At 41.6% G+C, this 26,775-nt stretch overlaps 1 protein-coding gene across 1 annotated transcript in view; it reads left to right on the top strand.

The window, feature by feature from the left end:
* The window catches only part of meis1b (Meis homeobox 1 b), a 101,467-nt gene extending 75,087 nt beyond the window's left edge, over positions 1 to 26,380 (top strand). Inside the window, exons 10-13 of the mRNA XM_061791135.1 lie at positions 16,640 to 16,698; positions 18,633 to 18,722; positions 19,512 to 19,616; positions 24,706 to 26,380. Coding sequence (XP_061647119.1) covers positions 16,640 to 16,698; positions 18,633 to 18,722; positions 19,512 to 19,570 — 208 coding nt within the window. The 3' untranslated portion in view covers positions 19,571 to 19,616; positions 24,706 to 26,380. The remainder of the gene's footprint in view (positions 1 to 16,639; positions 16,699 to 18,632; positions 18,723 to 19,511; positions 19,617 to 24,705) is intronic.
* Positions 26,381 to 26,775: the final 395 nt, after the last annotated feature.

Genomic DNA, 26,775 nt, shown 5'->3' with positions numbered 1-26,775 from the left:
TGTCACTCAACCTTGATGACCTTTCTTTGAAGATTTGCAGTGTTTCCGCTAAAGAATGTAACATCATCATTCATTAAGATTTTTCACTAGCTGCTTAGCTTAGCTCGCAGCGGCATATTTACAGGGATTCTTTTTGAATAGGGTACCAAGTTTGACTCAAAACAAGTTAAAAAAACAAAACAAAAACAAAAAAAACCTAGCTTCTTCTTCTTAAGTTTCTACTGAGCTGGATTCACAATTCAGTTTTAAACCATTGTTTTTACGATACACCTATAATTTCAAGAGATTCTGCTCTGTAAATATTTCATTTCATGTTTTGTTTAGTTTTTTCCCCCAAAGGCTAGAAAGAGGTTCTTCTGTCCTTATTATAAATTGTTGAGCGGACATGTTTCTTTGAAGATTTGCAGTGTTTCTGCTTAACAATTCACCGCATTCTTCATTAAGATTCTTTGCTAGCTGGTTAGCTTAGCTCGGCACAACTTATTTTTAATTGGCTTCCAAGTTTGACTGAAAACAAGTCTTTTAACCTGAGTTAGCATTGGGAAAAGGTGGAAAGCGGACCTTCTGTTTTTGCGAAAAGTTTCTCTTCGTCTGGATTTACACTGCTCCAATTCCGAGCAAATTCTTCAAATATTTTTCTTTCGACACGTATTTTCAAGTGATTCCGATTCCGAGTTTGTTTGACTCCTTGCGTTTTTTTTCTTCCCTCTTTCCACCTTAACTCTAAATTGTTGACCGTTGATGATGTTTCTTTGACCATTTGCGGTGTTTCTGCTTAAAAATTCACCGTAATATTCATTAAGACTCTTCACTTGCTGGTTAGCTTAGCTTGAAGCGGCTTTTTTTTTTAAATTTTTAATTGGGTGCAGAGTTTGACTCCAAACTAGGCTTTTAACCGGAGGTAGCATCAGGGGGAAAAGGTAGAAAGAGGGTCGTCTTCACGTGGTCTTATCAGAGAGATGCACATCAGCACACACACGACGTTATTAGCCGCGGCTAATTAAAGGGCCGGCGCGGTCCGGCTAAGCTTGCCCCCCCCGTTTGATCTGTAAAAATGAATCCTGGAAAAAGAGAGCGGGAGAGCCAAATTGAGACGAAAAGAAAAAAGAGGAGAGGATCAGGAGGGAGGAGAGCAGATTAATCCGTCTAATGATGTTAACATGATGCCCGCCATTGTTCAACGGGAAGAGCTCCAGAGACAGGCGGCAGATTAGCATGCCAGGCAGTCTATGGAGAATTCATCACACACACACACACACACACACATGCACACGCATACAAAGGGTTGGAATAAGGACCTCAGGGAAGCCCATGTGGAGCCTATCACATCAGTTGACCTCGCCGAAATCCATCGGGGATCAATTCTTTTAGCACAGATAAAAGCTTGCGCGTGTGTGTGTGTGTGTGTGTGTGTGTGTGTGTGTCGTCTCAGTCGCCGTTTGTAGGCATCAAACATGGCTGAAAACTCACCAATTTTGCCAAGTGCTTGTGCCCATTTTAGAGGTCCTGAACACGACTGCCACAAAATTCACTCAGTAGCGCCCCCTAGGAAAATCAGATCCTGACACCAGTTTTACGGGGTAAAATGACATTTGGTGGACATGTCTGCCATAACAGGATGCACAAAAAAGTCTCAAGGACCCATGTCCTAAATTGAACAGCAAGTCAGCTATTTTGGTTTAAAGCAGTATATTTGGGTGAATGCCAGGGCTTGTAGTTTGGTGAGCTCGGGGAATTCGCCCAAATGAGCACCAATCGGAAGCAAGTATCCTAGACACCTGGGTGTGATGCTAAACTACCAAGATTCCATCAAATGTGGGCAGAGTTTAGTGTCAGACTTTGGTCGTCATTTTAAGGATTTGGAACGCTTGAAAACAAATTTCAACGATTGACATGAAATTGGGTGGACATGTCTATCATAAAAATACGCCGGAAAATGTCTCGAGGAACGATGCCTGAAATTGCACAGGATGTTGGCCATTTTGGTGTGGAGCAGCCATCTTTGGCGAATTTCGTCCCATTGAGCCCCAATTGGAAGCCGTAATCGTAGACAGATGGGCGATGCTAAATTGCCTCGATTCCTTGCCTACGCCATCAAATGTGGGCAGAGTTTAATTTGGATTGTTTTCAAAGTTGGAAAATTCCCCAAACACCAGTTGGATCTCCATCCATCCATTTTCTGAGCCGCATCTCCTCACAAGGGTCGCAGGAGTGCTGGAGCCTATCCCAGCTATCTTCGGGCAGGAGGCGGGGTACACCCTAAACTGGTTGCCAGCCAATCGCAGGGCACACATAAACAAACAACCATCCGCACTCACATTCACACCTACGGGCAATTTAGTCTTCAATTAATCTACCATGCATGTTTTTGGGATGTGGGAGGAAGCCAGAGTGCCCGGAGAAAACCCACGCAGGCACGGGGAGAACATGCAAACTCCACACAGGGCCGGGGGATTGAACCCCGGTCCTCAGAACTGTGAGGCAGACGCTCTAACCAGTTGTCTACCGTGCCGCCCCAGTTGGATCTATCAACATGAAATTTCGTAACAGGATGCACAAAAAAGTCTCAGGTTCCCCTACCTGAAAACGAAGGGGAAGTTGTCCATTTTGGTGCAAAGCCACCATTTTGATTCAATAATGGTTTTTTTTCCTATAGGGAATTAATTTGATTGTCACCAAAACTGCACCAGGTATACTAGTTTTTATTTTACAGTATATCATCTAAGGACTAGACACTCACGCTGAAGCTGTCTGTGTGTGTGTGTGTGTGTGTGTGTGTGTGTGTGTGTGTGTGTGTGCAGTGTGTACATCGTGGGAGGGTAATCTCTGTTCGCATGTGGGTAACCGGGGGTGGTTAATCTGGGAGGTATTAGCTGTTAAAGCCAACATGCTCGGATCCTGCTGCCCCCTCATATTGTGCATTTGAGATTGTGTGTGTGTGTTGTTGTTGTTGTGTGTTTATGTTTTGCATGCACTGTGGCAGGGACGCACACACAACAACAACAACAACAACAAAGAGAGAGCGAGAGGTTACATGAGGGGAGAGACAGAGAGAGCGCAGCCATTTCGCTGGCATGTTGTTGTGTTGTCGCGCTGCCCTGGAAGCTCTGTTGCCATTGGTTGTCGCCATAGTAACCCCCCGGTGATGTTACCTCCTGACCCGTTGATTTGGTGGAGTCAATTTGCCTGGCTGCCACTCACACATACACACACACACACACACACACGCACGCACACGCACGAACACACACTGAAAGCCATGTACAGTAAAACAGACACACTGACTGGAAAAGAATTCTACAATCATAGATTTCTTTCTGTACATTCTTAGACAACTGCAAGCCTCGCAAGAATAACGATGTTAAATTTGTTCCATGACCACGCTTGTATCTCAAACCATATTTCCCCATTGAAATGCTATTATTGCTTTCCAGCCCCCCCCCAAAAAATATTTTTTTTAATAAGAAAAAAAACACTCAATAATATTGTACTGTATGTACAGATACAGTAATTGCATAATTGAATTGATTGTAAAGAAACTAAACAGTTTTTGCCCCATTGTTTGCGTCAATTCAATGGACGTTGTGCTCCTCTTTCTGGTGTGTGCAAATACAGACACAACAATATACTGTACATGGAGCACGTCTGAGCTCCTCAGTAAGCCACAGTAATATTACGTCTGCGCAGAGGATAAAGAATCTATGCCTGTGAGTATTGTTTTATTGTCTGTCCATGGGGTTATCAGACTATTCGTTAGCCAGTCTATGGCATTTCCCGTTACGTGTTAGTGTTAAGCTAGCGTAAGTTTTTGTATTAAATACATGTGTAATTGTCTTTGTTTTATGTGTAGTGTGGAAGTAAACTTCAAGTGGGGGAGGCATTTAACCTCTTGACGTCTCTTTTTTGAAGAATTGTTCATCTGCTAAACTGCTGCGTGTTGTGAAGTGAGTTGAGTTTGGCTCACTGCCACCGTACAGCACTAGATGCAAAAACTGACATCATTGTCAACATCAGTGGCCTGGCACAATACTGTGGATATATAAAGAGAGATATTAAAGATTAAAGATATGAAATCATCTCTAAGGTTTGTTCAGATCGATCTCCTCGATATTATTGAAGTCCTTTTAACTCTAACAATGACACGTACTGGCCGTCCGTGTCCCTCACGAGCACTCCGGCACCGCGTGGATGTGTTAACACACGTCGCCGTGTATTATTGATGAGCCAGCAGCAGTAGTGGAGCTCGGCGGATTAAATAAAAAATGCTAAAGGCCGGCGAGGGGCGCGGATCACTCATGAATTATTGGCAGCGCGACGCCACACCAGGGAGGTTCCCCCTTTGAACGGTGGGGAGGGAGGAACAGCTTACACCACCGCCACCATGTCCTTAAGGGGACCCGCAGTCATGCGATCCGTCCGTGTCGAGCCCTCGGTTAGCCTTTAGTTTCTCGATGACTGCAGTTTAAAGCATATTTTTGAGATTATAAATAAAAATTCCCATAGGAAATAATAGAAATGGAAATACAATGGATCCTCCACTATTTACGGGGTAAAGCGACTGAGCCCTGCCGCGAAGAGCGAAAATCTGCAAATAACTGACTCTCCTTATAAACACTGTACTGCCACAAGATGGTGACAAAGCCCTGACTCATATGAAAGTAGCAATTGGTGTCTCATTAAGTATGTTGAAGTCATGCTTTTAGACTGCGATACAGTACAGTGGACCCCCACTATCCACAAGGGATAGGGACCGGGTTGGACCGTAATTAGCAAAAAATCAAGGATATGTGATAACCATAATAATTTCATTGTAAAGAAAAATAAAAAAGATGTTCACATTTTTTTTTTTATTTTGTTGAATCTGCAAAAAAAGGGGAATCCGTGGGTGCCGAGTATGCGGGGATCTACTGTACTAAGATCTTTGTATGTCTCTCAGCTGAGCGCGCCATAATTTCTGCTAACAATCCAGGCTAAACTTAGCTCCTCCCTGGCATACAAAAATCTTTGACTAGTCAAGATGGATCACTTCAACATACCCACTTGACACCAATTACTACTTTCCTGTTTGTCAGGGATTTCGCGTCATCTTGTGTTACAAAAAAACCCCACAAATAGTGACATTTGTGACTAGTGAACCACAAATAGGCAGGCGTTCCCTTTAAATGGTATAGTAGATGTAGCTATACTACAAAGAAACATCAAAGTCCCTTAAGATATTGGATGACAAACGCAGGTTAGCGCCACCTGCTGCTGGGCCTTTCCAACTCTGTTGGTTGCAGCCCCACGTGCGCCTTGGACCGAGGTGTTTCTTGGCACGGGATGTGCCAATTCTGTTCTTGCTAATACAATTCCGACACGTTTTAATGAGCGAAGCAATACATATACAAAGGTAACGTGCATTGTCTTAATTACACACACATTTTCTTTCCACTTACGTGAGTAGTTCCTGTGTCAGGTCTGGAAATGGGCTGTCATTGTTATGAACTCCTTGTGGTTTGTTGTTCATTTGGTGTCATTAGGCACTTGTCGTGAGGACACACACACACACACACACACACACATTTACCAGGAAGTGATGTTTGTATTGTAACACACACACGCACACAACCAGATGAGATTTTCCCTAAATTGCGCTAACATGCTCTGCGGATGTAAAAATCAATGCGAGGGTCATCAGGTTTCTCCTTCCTGCGCGCAATTTAATCACGGCCCTTTAAAAGGCGGCGTTTGAGCCATTGTTTGGTCAATAAGGCCGCTTTTAGCAACGTCTTAAAAGCCGGCAAAAAGCGAGCAGAGGCTACTTAAGGCGGGAGGGGCCCTTCACGGTGTTTCTGGAAGGACCAACACGGGAGGGAATCATACTGTTTGAACTTCTTGAGTGCACAACAGCATTAAGCGACAATGCTACAAACGCGTCTTTGCCTCACATTTTCCATGTGGATCCGGAAAACAGATCTTGCAGTTGCAGTTCTAGGAATTGTTTTGAACAGATATCCTTTTATTTCTCCGCGAATAATGCCTTAATCGGACATGTGGTCCAAATTAATACTGTTGAGCCTCGGAGGAAATGTACTTAAATTTTATGATAAAAAGCACAATGCGATTTGGTGCTGATCCTGATGCAAATTGTTGAGCTTTGGTGGTAGTATGTGCTCAAGTATGACAGTTTAAAAATGGGGTGAAAAAAAACAAGGCTTTAAGGGGTCCTGGTTAATATATTTATTATTAAATTTGTATCATTATTTTTATGTTTTTTTTCCCCCCCACCGCATGCAAATCTTCCAGAAATTTTCATCACAAAAGTAAAAAAAATAAAAATAAAAAAATAAAAACCTAATAAAAAAATTGCAGCTCGACACCACTTTCACAAGAAGCGTGTCACAATACTTTTTGGCCATTCCGTGTACTTTTCTTCCTATGAAGAAATGTTGATGGTAAACAAGTTGTATCAGATGAAAGTCATAAGAGAGAAATGGAACTGGTTTTATTACCTTTCTGGGATCTTAAAGGCAAAAAAAATAGGCAACCGGAACTTCTGGGTTATCAGGATTTGACATCAGCTCTCGGGGAATCCCTCTGCCCAGCGATAACGACTGCGGTAAACTGTGAAAGGGACACGTTTCTCAAGACCGGTGCGAGTACAACCGGTCCGATGAGTCCAGTAATCGGGTTCATTTTTACGTCTGCGTTGGAATTAGAGGATGTCTATTTTCAGTTAGGCCGGTTGCGCATACTCACTCACATGCAATGTTGTGGACCATCAAAAGGTCCATGTTATAAAAGTAGGATGTCAATGGATGTGCCACACAAAGATAGAAAGACAAGAAAAAAACATACACACATACAAATTAGACGGTGTCTATTTTTGTCTTCCTACGTTTGTGTGGCACAGACCCCCATACACACACATAGACTCTGGGGTTGTGCCAGAATAAAATAGGAAGACAAGAAAACAGAGTAAAATGTTTCATGTGTGTGCGGACTAGCCAAAATGTCCACAGCGAAAGTAATGACGCCCACATGATAAACGTTGACTTTGTGCGTGGTGCCACACAAAAACTAGGAAGACAAGGACGCACTCAAACATTAGTTGGTTTGTTTTCTTGTCTTTTCTGTCCAAATGTCAACACAATAAACGATAGAGAAAGGGATGTGCGCGCACACACAGACACACACACACACACACCAGGCTACTATTAAGTCACATGTAGCATCCCTAAAGAACTTTTGTCATCGCCATCCAGTGTCCTAGAACCTTTAGCCATTTTATTACACTTTATCTATTACCATGAATTTGTGTAGTGCCTTCGTGTGTGTGTGTGTTATGAATTCTTCTGCTCACTGCTCATAAATCACCTCCATCTTCTTCGCCCGCCGGCTCACGGCCCGGCCCATGAAGTGAGGAATATCAATTCATAGACGCGTATTAATACCGATACTGTCTTTTTTTTTTTTGCGCTATTAATAACTGCGCTGTTTAGCAGGGCCCCTGTGAATACTGTTTCCACGTTAATCTGCGGATTTATGAGCAATTTCACTGTCGCAGATCATCACGCTTGTCGTAGGCGAGGTGGAAGGTGTTTTACCTGCAAACCTATAAACACACACACACACACACATACACACACAAAATGCACACATTTAACAAGCAGAGTTGTCGCGAGGTGAGGCGGGGGTCACTTGGCTGGGTCCATGCCAGGCTGTTATTAGTCAGGAGGCCTCGCTGGCTGTGTTCAGACATGTGAACACCATCTTTCCCTAACACGAACACACACACGCACTAATGCGCACGCACACACACACACACACTGTTGGATACAGCCCCTCCTAACAGGAGGCGGAGGATTAGCATGTGCATGCAGCGCAGGGAAACATAAGAAAAGTGTGAAATTTAAAAGAGGCTTTAAAGTGAGAGCTGCTGTGGGGGTCACCTAAACGAACGCTAAACTGGTTTTACAGAGCAGGCAGACAAGTTGGGCAACCGCACACACATGCACGCACGCACATGCACACACACGCACATGCACAGATGCATGTTTACGTAAAACTGTGTCCATGACAACCATCTGCTCGGGTAATAAACACAACTCTGCAAGGTCTAACGCAATCCCTTGGAAGCAATTTTTCCCCCCCCGAGTATGAAATATGGAAATGAGGACATAATTGAAATAATCCGTTCCAGGATCGAACTGTGGTCTTTGTGAAGTCGTTGTATAACTGTGACGTAATGCATGTAAACATTTGTGCTTTTAAAACATCAGAATAACACGAAAACGAGCAGTCTTGACTTCATTCTTAAATGACCAAGGTGTGACGAGAAGCAGATTTGCGTCAATGATTTGCCTCACACGTCTTTTTAATAATAATACATTTTAAAAGAAATCATATTATTTTATTATAATTGCATTTTTCACTATATTAAAATCTGAATTATTAATCCGTGCTTGTCCCTCCCAGATACAACAGATTATTTAAAAAAATATTTGGTTTTAATATATTTTTTCCAATGAAAAGTTTTTATTTTTTTTATAAGTAATATGGCATATTATGTAATAAATGTTATACACAAAATTCAGCTGACATGTTTAAGAATGGCCACAACAACAAAAAAACACAAGGTCCGGCCAGTTTGGAATATTCCGGAAAACAAACAGAAAGCTGGACAGATGAGTGTTACGCCCTGAAAATGTCAGCATGTCTTCGCAAGACACGCACACACGCACACACACTTACACACACGAACACACTCTGCTTGATTGAAGTTAGGAAAGTGCCCAGTGTCAGTTGCCACGGTTACACCAATAACAAATGAACAACATTATGTCCTTCACATACTGTAAATAGATGCATCATCAACATGTTAGTTGCAACTCTTTCTTTTCTGTTGGTCTTTTTTAGGGGCTTTTTTTTTTGTGGGGGGGGGGCATCTGTCCAAAGCACACGCACGCACAAGTCCACATAGGAGCCACAAAGCGGGGGAGGCAAATGAAGAGAAAAGCAGGTGTAGCCTCAGGTGGCGTTGGGGCAAGTTGTGGGGCGGCTGTAGGGCGGACAGCTCAGTGTTTAAGAGAACATTAGGCATGTCGACGCAAGCTAAAGAACGTGTTTTTTTTTTTTTTGGCTTTTTTTTTAAAAACATTTGGTTTTTTTCTTCCCGGTGTGTGTATTTTTAGCACTTTGTTGCTTCTAATCATGAAGATACATTATGGAAGTGACTCATCTAATGTACAAATTGCGTCTGTTATGTTCTTAATGAATATGTCAAACAAACAAATGAAATGCGCGTGCGTGCGAGTGTCATCCAGTTTATTTATTATCGGCCAATTGCAATCATGGTGCTATTGGTATCCTGAACAAAATAACGTGATATTGTCAGTTTTGGGATACTATGAATATTATTGGGTAAGTATGGTGAGACGATCCTATCGTTGCCAGAACATTGTGGTTTTGTCCAAGGCAAACTATTATGATACTATCAGTATCGCTGAAAAATATCGGGACGCTGTCTCTATCAATACCTTATCGCAAATGGTGAAAATCTAATATACACGTTCACTTGTAATTGTAATTGCTATATTGAAAAAATATAATAATAAATAAATAAAGCAAATCTGCTATTGGTATCGATGGCAATGTATCTCAATACTATGGGTATCGTTAGCCAATTATCTCAAGTATCCATCCGTTTTAGTGCAAAGTACCGTGATACTATCAGTATCACAATATTGTGATGCTATTAGTATAGTTAGCAAAGTATTGTGACACTATCAAGTATCTTTAGCAAAGTTTCATGTTGTTGTCTGCTGCAGGCCAAATATTGTGATACTATTGGTACGAAGGATAGCAATACCATCTGTATCATTGTCAAAGTATCGTGATACTATTAGTATCCGTGGCAAAGTACCACACAGCTATTGATATTGTGATACTTTCAGTATCACAGGCAAAGTATAGCGATTCTATCAGCATTGTTGGCAAAGTATCACGATACTGGCGATACTGTCAGTTTCGTGCTCAAGTATCGTGATACTATCGTTGGCAAAATATTGCGACGCGATCCGGTACATTTGTCAAAATACCGTGATACGATTGCGTATCGTAATATCGGTATCATATTTCCATGCATCTGTTTTGTTGCTGATGAAGAAAAGAGAGTCAACTTTTTGTTTACCTTGTTCTGTGCGTGTTTTAACAGCCTGATAGTGAATTTTATCACGCGCAAGTGTAAACTAAACGCTTGTGTCTTGCTGTCAATTCATATTTGTCCCTGTTAAAGTGTGACTAATGAGCTGTTTTCTTACTCTTTGTGTGTGTGTGTGTTTTAGCTAGTTGCTAATAAATCCTGTCATGTTCAATTGCTATTATGCTAATAAATCTTCTTTTTCCCAGTAAAAGTTTAACCAGTTCACTGTTAGTTTGTGTGTATCGTGCGTGTGTGTGTGTGTGTGTTTTAACTCTTTGCTACTAAATCCTGTAATGTTCAATTGCTATTATGCTAATAAATCTTCTTTTTCGCAGTAAAAGTTAAACCAGTTTACTGTTAGTTTGTGTGTACAATGTGTGTGTGAGCAGGAAGCACATGTGGGCGAGGCGTTAATTGCGGTTTGAAGCGCAAACAATGGATGTCATCGGCGCACTGACAAGCCGACGATAAGCGCCCAAGCAGAGTCCTCCTCGTCTCCTTTTTTTCTCTTTTTCTTTTATTTATTTATTCATTTATTTATTTTTTTTAGCACTCTTAAATCACCTTGATTGGCAGCCGGCGGTAGCGTGTGCGTGGCGGCGGCCAGTTATTTCCGGCTCTCCCAGATTTTGAATATGCATCGTGGACCTCTGTTGCCGTGCACCCAAATTAGCCAAATAAGTCCTGCTTATTGTGTGTGTAGTTGTGTGTAAGGTTTTACTAATGTTTGCTAGTTGGCAAAATGTGTCTGTGTGTGTGTTTGTGTGTGAGTTTGTATGGTGAATTTAAATATGCGCGCTTGCCGCGTAACCTTTTGTATCTCCAATCTGCATCTTTCCACCAGCTCGTTATTAAATTACCTCCCGATCGGTCACAGCGCCGAGGCAGCTGATGAAAAAGACAATTTCTTGCTTTTAATTGGCCATTTCACATGTGCCGCGCATACACCTGTGCGCGGCGCACGGCGGCGTGTGTGAAGTACATCCTCCGCGTGTGTGTTGTCGTGAGAATAGGACATTAGCTCGGCAGTCGCAATCGGTTCCACTCTCTTTGTGGACCAGACATGAGCAATCGTCGCAAATGACGAAAAAATGAAACAGTTTTTGCCACGTTTTGCTTCAATTCACTGGACATTGTGCTGCTCCTTCTGGTGTACGCGCCCGGGGGCAGTATAATACGGACATACGGATACACATGAAGCCGCAGTAATATTAGTCGTTCTTCAAAGAGGATAAAGAATATACGCCTGTGAGTATTGCTATATTACGTCCACGTGTTTTGCCGCCGTTTGTGTTCAAATGTCTTGCTTAAATGATTGTAACGCCTCAACACCAATGCTATTTGTTAGCCCGTCTATAAAAAGTTTTAGAAGGAATAAAATGTGCATAGTGTACAGTACTACTGTGCGTTACTGTATGTTACTGATTTTAAATGTTGTTTAAGAATACAGAAAGTGTTTATCGTACGGTAGCGGTTAATATGTTAATAAAAGTCTGGAGACGGTCGTACCGCTTCAAAATATGTATAAATAATCCAGCAAAAAAAAAAATGTGGTCACTACTACACTACGGATTAGCCTAACCCCTGCAATAAACGAATGATTACTGTAAACATTACTAACTTCATGAGTTTTTTTTCTTGTTTTCTCGCAGTGTGGTGCCCTGCTACGGCACCAAGAAAGCCAAAGAAAAAGGCAAAAAAAGCTTAGTGGAGTTACGCTGATGTCATCAAAACACAGCTCCAGGGCGTATCCCCCCCCCCCGAAAATGTTGGTCCCCCTCCAAGTCGTACAGACTTTGAAGGCCTGGAAATGTTGAGGTCTCTCTGTGTTCTGGAGGCGCATCAACAAAGACCGCATGGCGTCCTCAGTTGTGGCGCAACACATGGACGGCATGTGTGTGCGTGTGTGCGAGCCCCCGCTGCGACTCCAAACTGCAGGCGCTTGGGTCCCACGGTGCGGCTACGGGGCTCCATTTTTATTTGGGGTCACCCCGAATGTGTCGCCCCGTTTTGGGCACGGCTATTGTGGCCGCGGCTGACTAGTGAGCCTCATCGTGTTGCCTCGGGGGAGGCCGTAAACACCGACCGGGCATGTGCGGTGCCCGGGGCTAGGGGTCGTGCCAAGGTGAAGAGGAGCTCGGCGTTAATTCCTCGTCTTCTCGGTCCTTCTCGGCTTGTTAACGCTGTCGGTGAGAGCGTCTGCTGTTTTTTTTTTTTCCCTCTCTCTTACTCCTCTGTCGTCGTCTTTCCATTCTGCTGCTATTATGAGAGGTATTTTCTCCTTTGTTCCAGGCCCCGTGGTGCATCTGGCCTCAGATACGGGCACGTCGGGGACAGGAAGCTGGCGGGAGAAAGGGGGGGGGGGGGGGGGTTGGATGTCCAGTACGAGTCGGAACTGGACCGCCGCTTTCCACCAGAGAAGGGAGGCATGATAAGAAGTGATAAAACAGGCCGAGGAAGCAAATACATGAAGGGGAGGAAAGGAGCCGTAACAGTGAAGTCTAAAATGAGAAGCTTTTCCTATGGAGTTTTGGGTGTACAGTAATAAGAGTGCACACTAAAAAAAATATTTTTTTTTTAAATCTACATATCGCATGACACTGTATTCTGGGTAAAGTACAAAGTGTCATGATGCTTTGGTATTGGTCCCAAAGTACCGCGATGCTTTCAGAATTGTATGCAAGTTATCGCGATAGCTTTAAAATGATTGGAAAACTTGTATACTCGATATCCGAATGGTTGACAAACTCTCATAATGGCATTGGTGTTGTATGTAAAGCAAAAAATTGTGATAGCCGTATCGTTGGTAAACTGTTGTGATTGCGATACTGTCTGTACCTCAGGCAAACTGCTGTGATACGATCTGTAATGCTGCTAAAATAACATGTTATCAATATCATATAGTAGATAAATATTGTCATATTATCAGAATCTTAGACAAAGTATCATGATGCTATCAGTCGCTGGCTAGGTATTGTGATACTTTCATTTATATAATAGCGTGCTGTATCATTGGTAAAGTATCACATGGGTATCGTTGCCCATATTGTAATATCGGTATTGTTGGCACAGTATTGTGATGCTAATAGCATCGGTTGCAAAGTATCGTGATGCTATCAGTATTGTTGGCAATGTTTCATGATACTATTGGTACTGGTGGCAAATAATTGCGATGCTCGCTGAATCGTACGCAAAGTATAACGTTTTTCAGAATTGTTGTCAAAATATTGTGATGATATTGCTATCATAGAAAAATGATTATGATGTTCGTTATTGTTGACCAAGCATAATGATACTGTGGTATCATTGGTAAATTATCTGTATTGTTGGTAAATTATTGCAATACTGTCAGAATCATGAGCAAAATATTTTGATATCAGTATCAATAATCACGATACTTTCAAAATAGTTTGCAAAATACGCTACCCATGTCACTGGCCAAGTATCGTGATCCTATTGGTATCATTGGTAAAGTACTTAGGCAAATTATCGTGATACTTGTTGTTATCACAATAGTGTTATTGTGAGCAAAGTTTCGCAATACTTTTTGGAATCGTTGGCAAAATATTGTGACGATATCATCATCAGTGGTAAAGTATCACGATACTATCGGTATCGTAGGAAAAGTATTGCGATACTTGCACAAGTGAGAAAAACATGGCGAAATACATGCAGTTTTCACAGTGCTCTCTTAAACGAAGCAGTACTTTTGTCCTTTTTTTTTTTTTTTTTTTTTACGTACGGTAGTAATGGTGCACTCTAAAGTGACTCAGTTTTTCTCCATAGTTCTGTATGTGGTCTTTGCGATCTACCAGGAACAAACACGTGGCTTTCGAAGAAGTGCGCCTTGTCAAACGCTCCTCCGTCTTGCATCAGCAAATTTGTGTATGTGTTGCAGGAGAGAATATAAAAATGAGGCTTTCAAATATATATAGGGGGAAAGTGTGTGTGGGGGTGTGGGGGGGGGGGGGGGTCAACAGTTAGCCAACGCTGGCCCACGGTTGACCTTCTATAAAAGGCCCGCAGAGGAGAGGAGTGAGAGGAATGCTTCTCGACGCTCCCATATCTCCCCCAGTGAAACAGGCCCCTGCCAGGGAGGGATGGTGGAGGGGGGGGAGGAAGGGGAAGGGTGGAGGGGGGAGTGTTGGTGATAAAACTCCAGACGTTCCCTCATTTGATGGTGCTCTGCCATGTCAGTGCATTCTCGCATTCCTCCCTCGCTGTCCTCACACCCCGAAAACAGACACAGAATTCACCACATTTTATTTGAACAAAGTTGCAAAAGCCCCCCACGCCCCCCCCCCCCCCCCCCCCCCCCCCCTCCATCCACTTGAGGCCAGTTTCACTTAAGAACATGAAATTTGGGAGATATATATTTTTCATAAGTAAACCCGCAAAAAAGTCTCCAGAGCCCATGTCTGAAAAGACACAGGATATCAGCCATTTTGGTTCCAAGCAGCCATTTTGGATCATGGCGTATTTTGAAAATTCAGCCCCGGAAGCCAGTTTAGCGTAACTACATGAAATTTGGTGCGTTCGTCTATCACCTTTATACCCACAAAAAAGTCTCAAGAAGCAATGTGTGAAAAGACAACAGAATGGTGCCACTTTGGCATGAAACAGTCATTTTGGATCATATTCAAGGGTCCTAAAAAGACAAACTATTGGAATATTTTGAAAATTCAGGCCCGGAAGACACTTTAGCGTAACTACATGGAATTTGGTGGGTATGTCTGTCATGAGTAGACCGGCAAAAAAGTCACCACAAGCCATGTCCAAAAAGACACAGAAAAGTCTGCCATTTTGGTTTGAAATGGTCATTTTAGGGTCATTTTGGCCATTTGCAGGGGTCCTTAAAACACAAACTTGTCCTAGATATTTTACCAATTGCTACCAAATTACATCGTGTCGCCCATATACTAGACAAATTGGCGACACTAAATTGCCGTAATGTTTTTTCGTCATTGCGTGCGGGTGGAACGTGGCAGCCAAGTGTGATGACTCGCCATAAAACACAAAACTCCAATAACTCAAGTCAACAACTCAAAGCGCAGATTTGTCCAAAGTTTTTATTCTTTATTTGGGGAAATGACGCTTAATGCTTCACTCCGCATCTCGTGTTAGTTTTTTTTTTTTTTTTTTCCTGTTAATTTGCCAGCACTTTGTATCCAAAGGGGGACACGTCCCTCCAGTAATGAGGGGTCAAATGCGTCCCTTTTGTTTTGCTTCTCTCCTCCTGCTGCTCGCCTTTAAATGCTCCCTTTTCTTCGGGACTTTTGTTTCCTTTACTTTTGGCGAACGCGCCCCTTTTAAGACGTGAAATGCAAGAGTCCGGCGGGGGCAACAGCAGGAACACATAAATCAAGTCCCCAAATCCCCGAGAGGCCTAGCTCTCCTCGGGGTCATCGCACTGGTCAAAGGGTCGATTCACCAGGGGTTAGGTCACAGCGGGTCAGCATGTGTGTGTGTGTGTGTGTGCGTACGCGCGTTTGTGAGAGAGGGGCTGAGAATGAACAAGAAGCAGATTCAAAAATGAATGTTTTTACTATTTTGAATTCAAATATTTTTATGATTTTATGTCAGTCACATGGTTAAAGGGTAGGTCCTCGTCATAGATTTAAAAAAAAAAAAATTAAAACATGAATTTTCCGCATGTTGTCTTTTTTTAGATTTTTTTTAATTACGTAAAAATACTAATTATTCAAAAATTATGACAATTGTAACACATGCAGTCGTACATATTGTTATACTTTAATATCATTTAAAGTATTCTGTATGAATAAAATGAAAAAACTAGTTTTTGTTTTTTAATATGATAAGGATTTAAAATTATGAAAAAGTTGCAGAAGTTCCAAAGCTTTTATGTAGTTAAATGTTTACTATGAAGGAGCAATAAAAAAAATTGTAATGATTTTAATAAGTATACAAATATGTTACTTAATTATTATATAATTGTCTTTCATATTTACTCATCGCTTGATCATTATTATGAATGACCGTTTTCACTGATTGGCTGGGAGAAAGCACATGGTCCTCGTGAGCGGCCCAATGGGAATGCCCAAATATGGTCGTCCTTGCATTTTAAAGGACTCTGGATTGACCCCACTCCTGCTTTGATTCCCCCGTTCCTAAAGTCGTCTTTGTCGTTTTTTGCCTCTTCCTGCACATGCTTCTCATTGGTTAGGAGTTAGAGCGCCACCTGTTGCTTTGGCATGAGCTTGCCAGCTTATTATCCTTATTTTGAAGCATTCTATAGTGTTCAAAGTTGCGCGATGGGTCCCACTAAACCTCGCTTTTGGGATCCCAACTTTGACTGTGTTTCTCACTTTCATAGCAATGTGTGTTTTCATCTTGTATTACAAGCTTTTCAAGGTCGCCTCACCAGCTCTTTTCATCGTGTTTCGCTCTTGTTTTTCCATCCTCTTCCTCCCCTTCCTCTTCCTCTGCCTCCTCCAGGTTCATCAACGCCAGGAGGAGAATAGTGCAGCCCATGATCGACCAGTCGAACCGCGCAGGCAAGTCTTTTCATGTAGTTTTGGGGGGTTGTTTGGCTTTTTGGCTCCAGACCTCCTTCCACACTCCCCCTGCCAGCCTGTCCCCATTTGTTGCCGTTTTAGAGAGCGGTTATCCTCCCTTTACACGGCTTAGTTTGGACTGCTGTAAACTTTATTACCTGTAATAGGGGTGAGAGGTCAGGGGGGTATTAGGGGCCGCAGTAAAGTTCAAAGGCATCCAGAGGGGCCGAGATCTTGCTTCTGCTCCAGTTGACCCACTGACGGCCTCAGTGGGAGCTAAGTGGATTTCTATGAGGGTGTCACAATGGAGGCGAGCGCTCTCGGGTTTCACTTATGCGCAGAGCGTTTGTGCGGACCCCCCGATTTATGACGTGCACGCTTTGTGTTCTCCTGCCAGGTGTTTACATTAAAACAGCAACAACGTCCAAGCGTAACAACATGACAGAAATAGTCTTCGAAAAGAAACGCGTGCCGCAAATCAAAACCAAAGCAAAAAAAGAATCTTTTTCAGTGATTTACTTGGAATGCCAAGAAGAAAAAGCACACACACACACACACACACACACACACACACAAAACAGTCACAAAAGACAAACCTGGGGTTAAACAAGGAGAAAAGACTTCGGAGAAAAAAAAAAAAGATAAAATAACAGCAACACCAGTTGGAACTTATGAATACTCAAAGATAAAAACCTGCAAGAATCAATTACAAAAGACAACAACAAAAGCTGTTGGAACCTGGTTGGGGAACACGAGAATAGACAGCGAATGAAACGACAGCAAAAAAACAATAACAAAAGACAACAGCAACACCTGTTGGAACCAGGTAAAGAACTTTGGAATGTACACTGAAAATAGAAAAAGAGAAAAATTCAATCGAAAAAATCAACAAGACTCAATAAGAAAATACAGCAGCAACACCTGTTGAAGCCCGGTTTCAAAACCGAAGATCAACAGAGAAAGAAAAGAGAGCACAACAAAAACAATCGTTGGAACCTGGTTGGAGAACCTGAGAATAGGCGGGGGGGGAAAGAACAAAAGACAACAACAAAACCACGTTAGAAACGGGTTGCCAAATGTGGAGATAAACATTGAGAAAGGTGAGCAAAAAGGGGACAAGACGGAGAAAGAAAAGAGTGCAGAAGACAACAACAAGTTCAGTACTAGCAACATGGTTGAGAGAAGCTAGAGAGCGATTAACAAAGCATAGAGAAAGCAAAAACCATGTTTACTGCAGGACAGACGGCAAAAAAAAAAAGAACAACAAAACGACCAAAGGCAACAAAAACAACCACTGCTGGGACCTGGTTGGGAAACCTAAAGAAAAGCGCATGCAAAAAGCAATCAATAATGAATCCATTTGAACCTGGTTGGAGGTTTTGGTGATAGACAAAGAGAGAAAAGAGAGTAAAACACAACAACAAAAAACGCACCCCTGAAGTAACCCCAAATTTTCCTTCCATTATTTCCAATGAGGAGAATCAATGTATGGATTTCTCCTACAGCGATTGCTCATGTCTGCTTCCATCCTGCAGACTGGAACTAATTCAGACTCGCTGCTAATGCACACACTGTCCATAAAGTCTTTATCATGAACTACTGCGTGTATACAGTGTGTGTGTGTGTGTGTGTGTGTGTGTGTGTGTGTGTGTGTATATATATATATATATATATATATATATTTATTTTTTTTATTTATTTTGTAAATGTAAAAACTTGTATTGTGTAATGTGTGTGCTGGTCAAACCTCATTAAAGCCCACCAGGAGCTTAGCGGTGTAAAAAGTCCGTTACAAGACAACGGGCGCTCCTGCTCCCGCTCGTGCGTGCAGCGGTCGACAGATGATCCTGCTTCGGCCACTGAGCCTTAATTAAAATCGCTAATTGACCACTCTGCCCCCCCCCCCTTTCTATCTCCTCCATACGCACACACAGTAAGTCAAGGAGCTCCCTATAATCCAGATGGCCAACCGATGGGGGGCTTCGTCATGGACGGCCAGCAGCACATGGGAATCAGACCACCTGGTGAGGCCTTTTCTTTGTCAACTTTCTGTCGCCGTGCTCGTCTTTCACCTGCTTTCGTGCATCGTGTACAAAATGTGGCTTGCATCTCCAAGATGGTGCTAGCTGCGTCAGCTGTGTAAAAAGCATGACATTGTAGCATGATGTCATAGCGTGGTATGCGGCAATCTTCGAGATGGCGCTAGCTGTGACAACAGCATAAATAGTGCGGCATCGTAGCATGTGCGGACTTCATAGCACACGACAGCCTAGTGTGACATTTAGCGTGACATCGTAGCATAACATCATACCGTGCCATCGAGCACGGTATTGTAATGCGACATCGTAGCGTGACGTCACAGTGTTACGTAGTGTAGCGTTGTAGCGTGACATCGTGACTACCTGGTAAGTGCCACATCGTCATGTTCCATCCTAGCTAGACGTACAATGACGTTCTAGTGTGACATTGTAGCGTGACCTCTTAGCATGGCGTCATAGCATGACGCCGTAGCGTGATGTTGCAGCGTGACGTTGTAGTGTGACATCATGGCATAACATTGTAGCATAACATCGTATCTTAACTTCGGAACGTAACATTGTCGCATAATATTGTAGCGTAACATCATAAGCGTAACATCGTACCGTAGCGCTACGTCGTGGTGTCGTGACATGCTGTGGCCAAGTAAGATGGCAATCTCCGTGATGTGCTAGCTGCATTAGCTATGAATGTAGCGTGACATCATAGCACGGCGACAGTTTTCGTTTTTTGTCGCAGTGCGTCACATTGACACGTTTGAATGTTGTGTTCCGCAGGACCAATGGGCGGCATGGGCATGAACATGGGCATGGAAGGTCAGTGGCACTACATGTAGCCCCGCCCCCACCCCGGGGCCGACCAATCGCAACACCAAGGCGAACGTAAGTGTACATTCTTATACTGATGTACGTCCTTGTACATTTATTGCAGGTGAGGTGTTTTGAGGGTAATTTCTGATATTTAGGGTCCTTCAAGAGATTATTTGATATTCATTTCTGAGATTTGATTTGATTTACTTGCCGATGCTACTTCTTGGCTATATTTAAGGTACTTGACAACACTAATGTACGTCCTTGTACCTTACACAAGAGGTGATTGAAAGATTTCTCAGATTGAGGTCCATAATTTTACTTTTTGATGGCACTTTTTGGGCATATTTAAAATACTTTAAGGTTTCTTGCACACTGGATGTGATTTGAGGATTTATTTCTGACATTTATGCTCCTGCAAGAGGAGATTTGAGGAGTGTTTGATATTCCTTTCTGAGATTTAGGGTCCTCCATTGACTTGTCAGTGCTACCTTTCGGCCATATTTCCTATACGTTAAGGTTTCTTGCACACTGGACATGATTGGAGGAGTATTTCTGAGATTTATATTCTTCCAGGAGGTGATTTAAGGGACATTTCTGAAATGTTGGGTCCTTAAATTACTTATTTATTGTACTGTAAGATACTGATGTACATTGTTGTAAATTGATGTAGATAGAGTATATCTTTTCAACATGTGATTGAAGGATTATTTCTGAAATTTAGGCTCCTTGGTTTGCTTATAATAGGTACTTGTGTACGTTCAGGTACGTTTATTAAAATATAAAGTCTATCTAGTTGAAAGTATATCTCTTTTCAAAAATTCAAGTTCCATAAGTGTCACGCATGCATCCCTCTAGCTGACATTCCCTCACTTTGTGGTTCCTCTCAGTAGGTCATTTTTTTTCTTTTTTCTTCTCTGAAATCTCTTATTTCCTCTCTCGCTCCATCCCTCCCTCGCTCGTCCCAGGGCCAATTCGCCTCCCACATCATTCCGGAACGTACCGTACGGTATACGCCGAGCGATCGCTCGGGCCGTCTGGTGTTTAGAAAGCGCGCACGTGAGCGTCAGTGAAATATAAACACGTATGGAATGTTTGCGTGTGTGCGCGCGTGGATGTATACGTGCATACGTGCGTGTGTGGTAATAGGATTACTGCTGGCACGGGGTGGGGGACGCAAACTAGTGCAAAAAAAAAAAAAAAATGGAGGAGGAGGAGGAGGTAGCCAGCAGGCTATGAAGCTTAGCGGGGCCTAATTGACTAGATCCAAATTAAATATGCCATCAGCGGAGGTGTGACCAATGGATTTGACTTATTCAGTTTACCAAAATGGACGCCATTAACCCCTATGCGGCGTGTGGCACTATTTAAAAAAAAAAAAAAAAAAAAAAAACAATGATCCCATCGTGAAGAGGTGTAGTTACGGAAACACTGTATATATTTGTGTGTGTTGGGCGTGTCCAAGTAGCCTCTCCTCCTCCTCCTCCTCCTCCTCCTCCTCTTCCTCCTCTCCTTCCTCCTCCCCGGTAGCAGCTGCTCGCCTTCCCAGCAGACCCTCGCTTTAAACAGCCGCAATTTGCCTGCTCAATCCCGTAATTGGGCCACCAGAGGAATCCTGGCCGAGCGAAGACGACCAAGAAACACGGAGGGAGGGAGAGTAAATGACGAAGAGGAGGAGGAGGAGGGAAGGATGGAGCGGACCAAAGGGACGAAGGAAAAGGGGGATCTTACAGCTTCATCAGCTTGTGTTGGCGGCGTCTTTTCTAGGTCAATTAAACGATGAAAGTCTTTTGTGAGCAATTAAATTAATAGCGTATGATGATGGGGGGGCCGGGAGGGGTGGAAAAGGTTCATTATGTCTCAGAACTATTTTTTTTTTTTTTTTCATTCTTCTCGGTCTTGATTGCGACATTAAAGCCAATTAGTGACGTTCCAGTTGGATCCCCCGGATCCTTGCGAAACAATACACCTGTCAGCGCGCATGAAGTCGGCCAAGCCGAGCAGAAGCGAGGACCCCCGCCGCCCCACGCTCTTCGAACGCCGCCGAGGTGACTCCCGTGTCACCTTTGACCCCGTTTGCCGTGGACGACGGACACAAATTTGGCTCGCTTATTGTGCAAAATTTGCCAAAAATGGATTACGGCAGACTCGGGCAAACTTTTCCGTCACAGAGTCGGCGTGCCCCCAACCCTCCAAAAAGTCCAAATAAAGCTTTATAGTCAATAAAGCCCTTTATATGATTTGATATTATGATTTATGATGTAATAATTATTTTTTTCTCCAACAGTGTTGGGAAAAGTTTAACTTTAAAAACATTTTTTTACAGTATATATTTGTTTTCATTTTTTAACCACTGCTTCGATTATTCATGTATTTTATTTATTATTTTTTTCCTTATCCATAAACTATCAACTAGTATTACATATTTTTGACCATTTTATTGAATGTATTTACAATACGTTAAATTGTTTTGAATGTATTTCTAAAACATGTTAAATACTTTTTTTAAATTATTTTTCAATGTTTTTAAATGTATTAGTATTTTATGGTGACTGTCTTTCAAAATGCTTTTTGTAACAGTTGAGTTTAATATTTGTATACGTTTAAACATTTTCTTTCATTTTAAATTCCAACAGTTTAAAATTATTGTATTGCTAATTATTATTTACATCCAAAATGAATTTGAATGAATTAGTGTTCAGATTTACTTCCTAATGTCTTTTCTGACACTGGAGTTTTTTGTCAATTCATATTTATTTATTGATTTATTTATGATTCTTTTTTTCAATTCCAACACATTTCCTCTTCGCCAAACGTGAACGTCCGCCAAACCCCCGAATCGCCGTCTCGCCGTCTCAGCCGGAGCCGCTTTTGTCCCGCAATTCGCGGCTCCGATCGTTAAGCGCAAATTTGTTAACCCCGCCGCGTCGGCCGAGGGGGTCGAGACGCGAACCCCGCCTCCCCGCCGTTTTAACGCTCCTTTTTTGGCCGGATGAACTTTTACCGTTAACGAAGACGGCGGCCCCTCCGTATTGTACGCGGGAATTCTCGTCGCCGTCGATCCGGCCCCTGCGGAATCCCACGCGGGAAGCCTTAAAGCTCGCCGTATCGATTTGCTTATTAGTGGGGAAACCTTATTAGCAATTTGTGCTACTTCAAGCTCTTTATTGGGACTCGACATCCATTGACGCAACACGCATCGACTCTTGTAGTTCTTGTTAAACGCAGCAGCCCGCCCCGTGTGCAAAATATGGATTTTTCTTTTATTGCCACATTTACATGCTCTTGCTTTGGCGCTGGAGGAGAATTTTTAGAACAGGAAAACAGTCTCAAATGTGATTTTCCCAAGGGAAGGCCTTAATTATCCTTAAAGATGTCCCATCATCCTTAAATATGACTTTCAAAGATATTAAAAATGCCACAAATATAATAAATGTTGGCATATTTTGACCACTAGCCAAAGCTTCAACATCACCCTTTAACGTTAAAACCATTATCGGGGAAAAATACAACAGAAAAAACATTGATTTTTTTTTTTTTTTTTTTTCCCACTAAAAAATGCATTTTTAACCAAAAATACAGCTTTTTTTTCACACCTTTCTTGAGAGAGAAATTATATTTTTTCCGAAATTTCTTTAAAAAAAAAAAAAAATACATGTTTCTTAAACAATAAAATTACAACTTTCTTCACAATAAAATACAACTTTTTTCATGAAAAATAAATAAGAATGTGATTAAAATAAGCAAAAATATCTCTTGAGATTACTACCTTTTTCTCCAAAAAGTAATACTTACAGCAATTAAAATACATCATCATTGTTGGTTTTTTTCTAAAAAGATATCACTTTATTTTTGTAAATATAATACTTTTTTTTCGAATGATTGTTTTCAATTGAAGCTATATTCTCGAAAAATAGGATACACCAAAAAATCCAACAGTTTTCACCCCCCCCCCAAAAAAAACTGATTTAATTTTCATAGGACTTTGACTTTTTTTCCTCTAAAAATGCAATTTTACTTTTGAAAAAAATCCTTTTTTTTCTTTAAAAAAAAAAAAAAGAAAACAGCAAAAAAACTTTTCTTCTAAAGTTACCTTGTGTATGAAATGCGCTATATAAATAAATTTGCTTTGCTTTAAACAAAAAAAATTCTCACATGTCGAAAAGTACTACTGAAGTCTTGTAAAATGTCACCTTAATTCAGAATTTTTATTTTTTTTTTACTTGCTCTTGAAAGCTACAACTTTTTTTTTTTTTTTTTTTTTTTGCAACTCCAGCAGGAGGTCACCTGGTCTCCAGATTAATTAAATAAATGAAAAAGCTAATAAAAGCTGCTGCCCCCACAACCAGACCTGATAAGCGGAAGATAATGGAAAGATTCCTGGCGGGATAGAAATCTTGAAAATATGCCCAAAACAAATAAGAAAAAAACATTTTTATGAGATTATTCTCCCCCACTCTCCCCCCAAAAATGATATAATCTAGCGCCATTCTCACAAGATTACGACGTATTTATCGAGAAAAACTGTCTTTAAAAAAAAAAAGGACAATATCTCTCGAACATACTCCCCCCCCCAAAAAAAAAAACTAAAAGTGTATTGTCATAATCTTTGGACTTTTCGCTTGAAACAATGCTCCCTTATTTTCTCCTGCTGTAATCCATATTTCTTGATTTCTCCAAACTAGCGTGGTCTCACTCCGTTTTTGTCATGTCAAAGTGTCAAGTGCAGAAATGAAAATGCAGAATGAAAACGAAATGAATGAAATGACAAGCAACAATTTTACAGATGAAACCAGGTCCAAATCCAAAGTTTAGTTCCAGTTCTGACATATAGGGGGCAGCCCATCATTGCACTCGGCGCTTTTGGTTTCGCTTGGGCGCCAGTAGCCAGTTGTGTTCTTTTTCATCTTTTGTGTCATATTGATGGCTTTGACGGATGTTTGGACTTAGACCGCTATTGCAATAAACGCTTTCGATGACCGTGTTGCCAAATGACAAAAGCGGAGTTAGCCCACTCTGGTTCTCAGCGGCTCATTTGGAACGCCGTTTCACCATCCGAACGTCCTTTCGCACGCTTTGACGTCATCGACGATCTGCTTTGCATTAGCATTAGCACCGATGAGCGTTCTTAACCGTCTTTGGTGCGCGCGTGTGTTTTCAGGAGCGCAGGGCGCAGCAGAGGCGTACGTACGGATTTCAGGGGACGGGATTCCAACGGCGACCGTCTTGCTTCCTGCGCACTTCCGAGACCCCTTCCACTTGTTTATTATGACCCGGACGAAAAGCCCCCAAATCCAGACAGACCGGCCGCCACTTTCACCAGTTCGTTCGCCGCCGCTTTTCGGTCCCAGTTCCCAGGACTCTTTTGAGACTTCCTGTGGCGCTCCCGTAAAAACTGTTTCGGGGACGACCGCCACCGCCGCGATGACGACGACGACGACGACGACGACGAGAGCGAGGACAAGCCAATGTCTGTAAACCTGACACGACACTTAAGAAACCAAAACAGAAGGTGCCCAGTTAAAAACAGGAACAAAAAAAAAAACCAACAAAAAAAAAGCGAGAAAAATCCAGAAAAATACGGCCAAGGGAAAGGACGTGAAAAGTTAAAAAAAAAAAAAAAAAAAAGTATATGGAGCCCGTTGTTTGGGAAGCAAGCAGAGAGAGGAAATACGTAAACTGTAAATGATGCTGGACTCTCACAAGAACTGCAAAGTCAACTATTGTAAATGCTATTGTATTGTTCTGCATATTATGTTGTTTCTAATAGATTTTTTTAAAAAAGCTCTCCTCTTTTTTTCCCCCCTTCCTCTCTATACACACTACATATACACATGGATAGCTATATATAATATATACACATCAGTAGAAAAAGCGGTCATCTTATGAGAGAAAATTGAACTAAAAAAATGACAAAATGCTGCCTTTTTTTATCTGGAAAAATAATCTGATCTCAAAAAGTTTTTTTCCTCAAAAATGCAAATATTCTTCAAAAAGAATTCACAAAAAAATGGGGTTTTTTGTTCCTTGAAAAATCTAACTTTACCATGACTTTTTCCGTGAAAAAAAATGTTACTGCTTTTAGTCCAGAAAAATAGAAATGAAAAATTTGGAAATAAATATTTTCATTAAAAAAGTATCACTACATTCTTGAAAAAGGGGACTTTTTGCTTGAAAAATAATTTACTTTATTCCTAATAGCAAAAACTTTTTTTTCCTAGCAAGTTTTTGTAATACCATCGATTTTTCCTGGGGGCGGGGGTTACTTTTTTTCCTCCAAAAAATACAAATCTCAAAAATTGTTTTAAAGAAAAATGTACAACTTTATTCTAAAAAAATAACTTATTTCCACGGACAAAAAAGACCTTATTAGACAAAAATTCCAACTTTTTTTCTTTAAATTGTGACCTTGGAAAATACAATTTATTTCCGGGGGGGAGGGTCACGCAAACAAAAGGGACTTATTTTTCCCTTTTCCATTTACATTTTTTTTTCTCCTAAAAGAAATGAAATTAACAGAAAAGTTGTGTGCGTGTGTTCTCAAGTTCATGCTAAAAAAAAATTATAATAATTGACTCCTTTGAAGACGCTTTTTTTGTTTGTTTTTTTACTTTGAATTTTGTACATTTGTGTTGTAAATATATTCTCTGTGCTCTTCGAGCCGTATCCTAAATATATTCTTTAAATCCCACACAAATAAACAGGTGTGTTTACATGCTCTTAAAGGAACCTGCACGGCCACACGCTGGTCGTTTTTCACCCCGTGCCGAACTTCATAGCCACTTTCGAATACTTTGATATCCTGCTGCATTAAAAGTGATTTTGCTGCTTTTGAACCGGTATATATTTTGTTCGAAGTCCAAAGAGCACATCGGCGGCTTACGGCAACGTTGCGAGCCCACCTGGAGGCTTCGCGAGGCGGCCCGGCTGCAGCAGAGGAGACGCTGAAGGGAAAAGGCCGTGTTGGAGCGCCCCCTATCGGGAGGCCGCGGAACTGTCCGAGCGCCGAGCAGAAATTCACACTCCATCAGCCAAATACAACACGCCAATAGTATGAAAATTGCTATTATTTTATATGTCCTACATAAGCGATGCTTTTCTTTAATTAATTAAAGTACCATTTAGAGCAAATAAGCGGTCAAATGATCAAATAAACGAACTAAGATGCATAAAAAGTCATTTTAATCCCCTTGAAAGGTAACATTTACTGTACATTTTTGTTGCATTTTTA

The sequence above is a fragment of the Phyllopteryx taeniolatus genome, chromosome 11, assembly GCF_024500385.1.
Source record: "Phyllopteryx taeniolatus isolate TA_2022b chromosome 11, UOR_Ptae_1.2, whole genome shotgun sequence".
NCBI classification, from domain to species: Eukaryota; Metazoa; Chordata; class Actinopteri; order Syngnathiformes; family Syngnathidae; genus Phyllopteryx; species Phyllopteryx taeniolatus.
The sequence above is the reverse complement of the archived record's forward strand: the minus strand, read 5'-3'. Positions and strand labels throughout refer to the sequence as shown.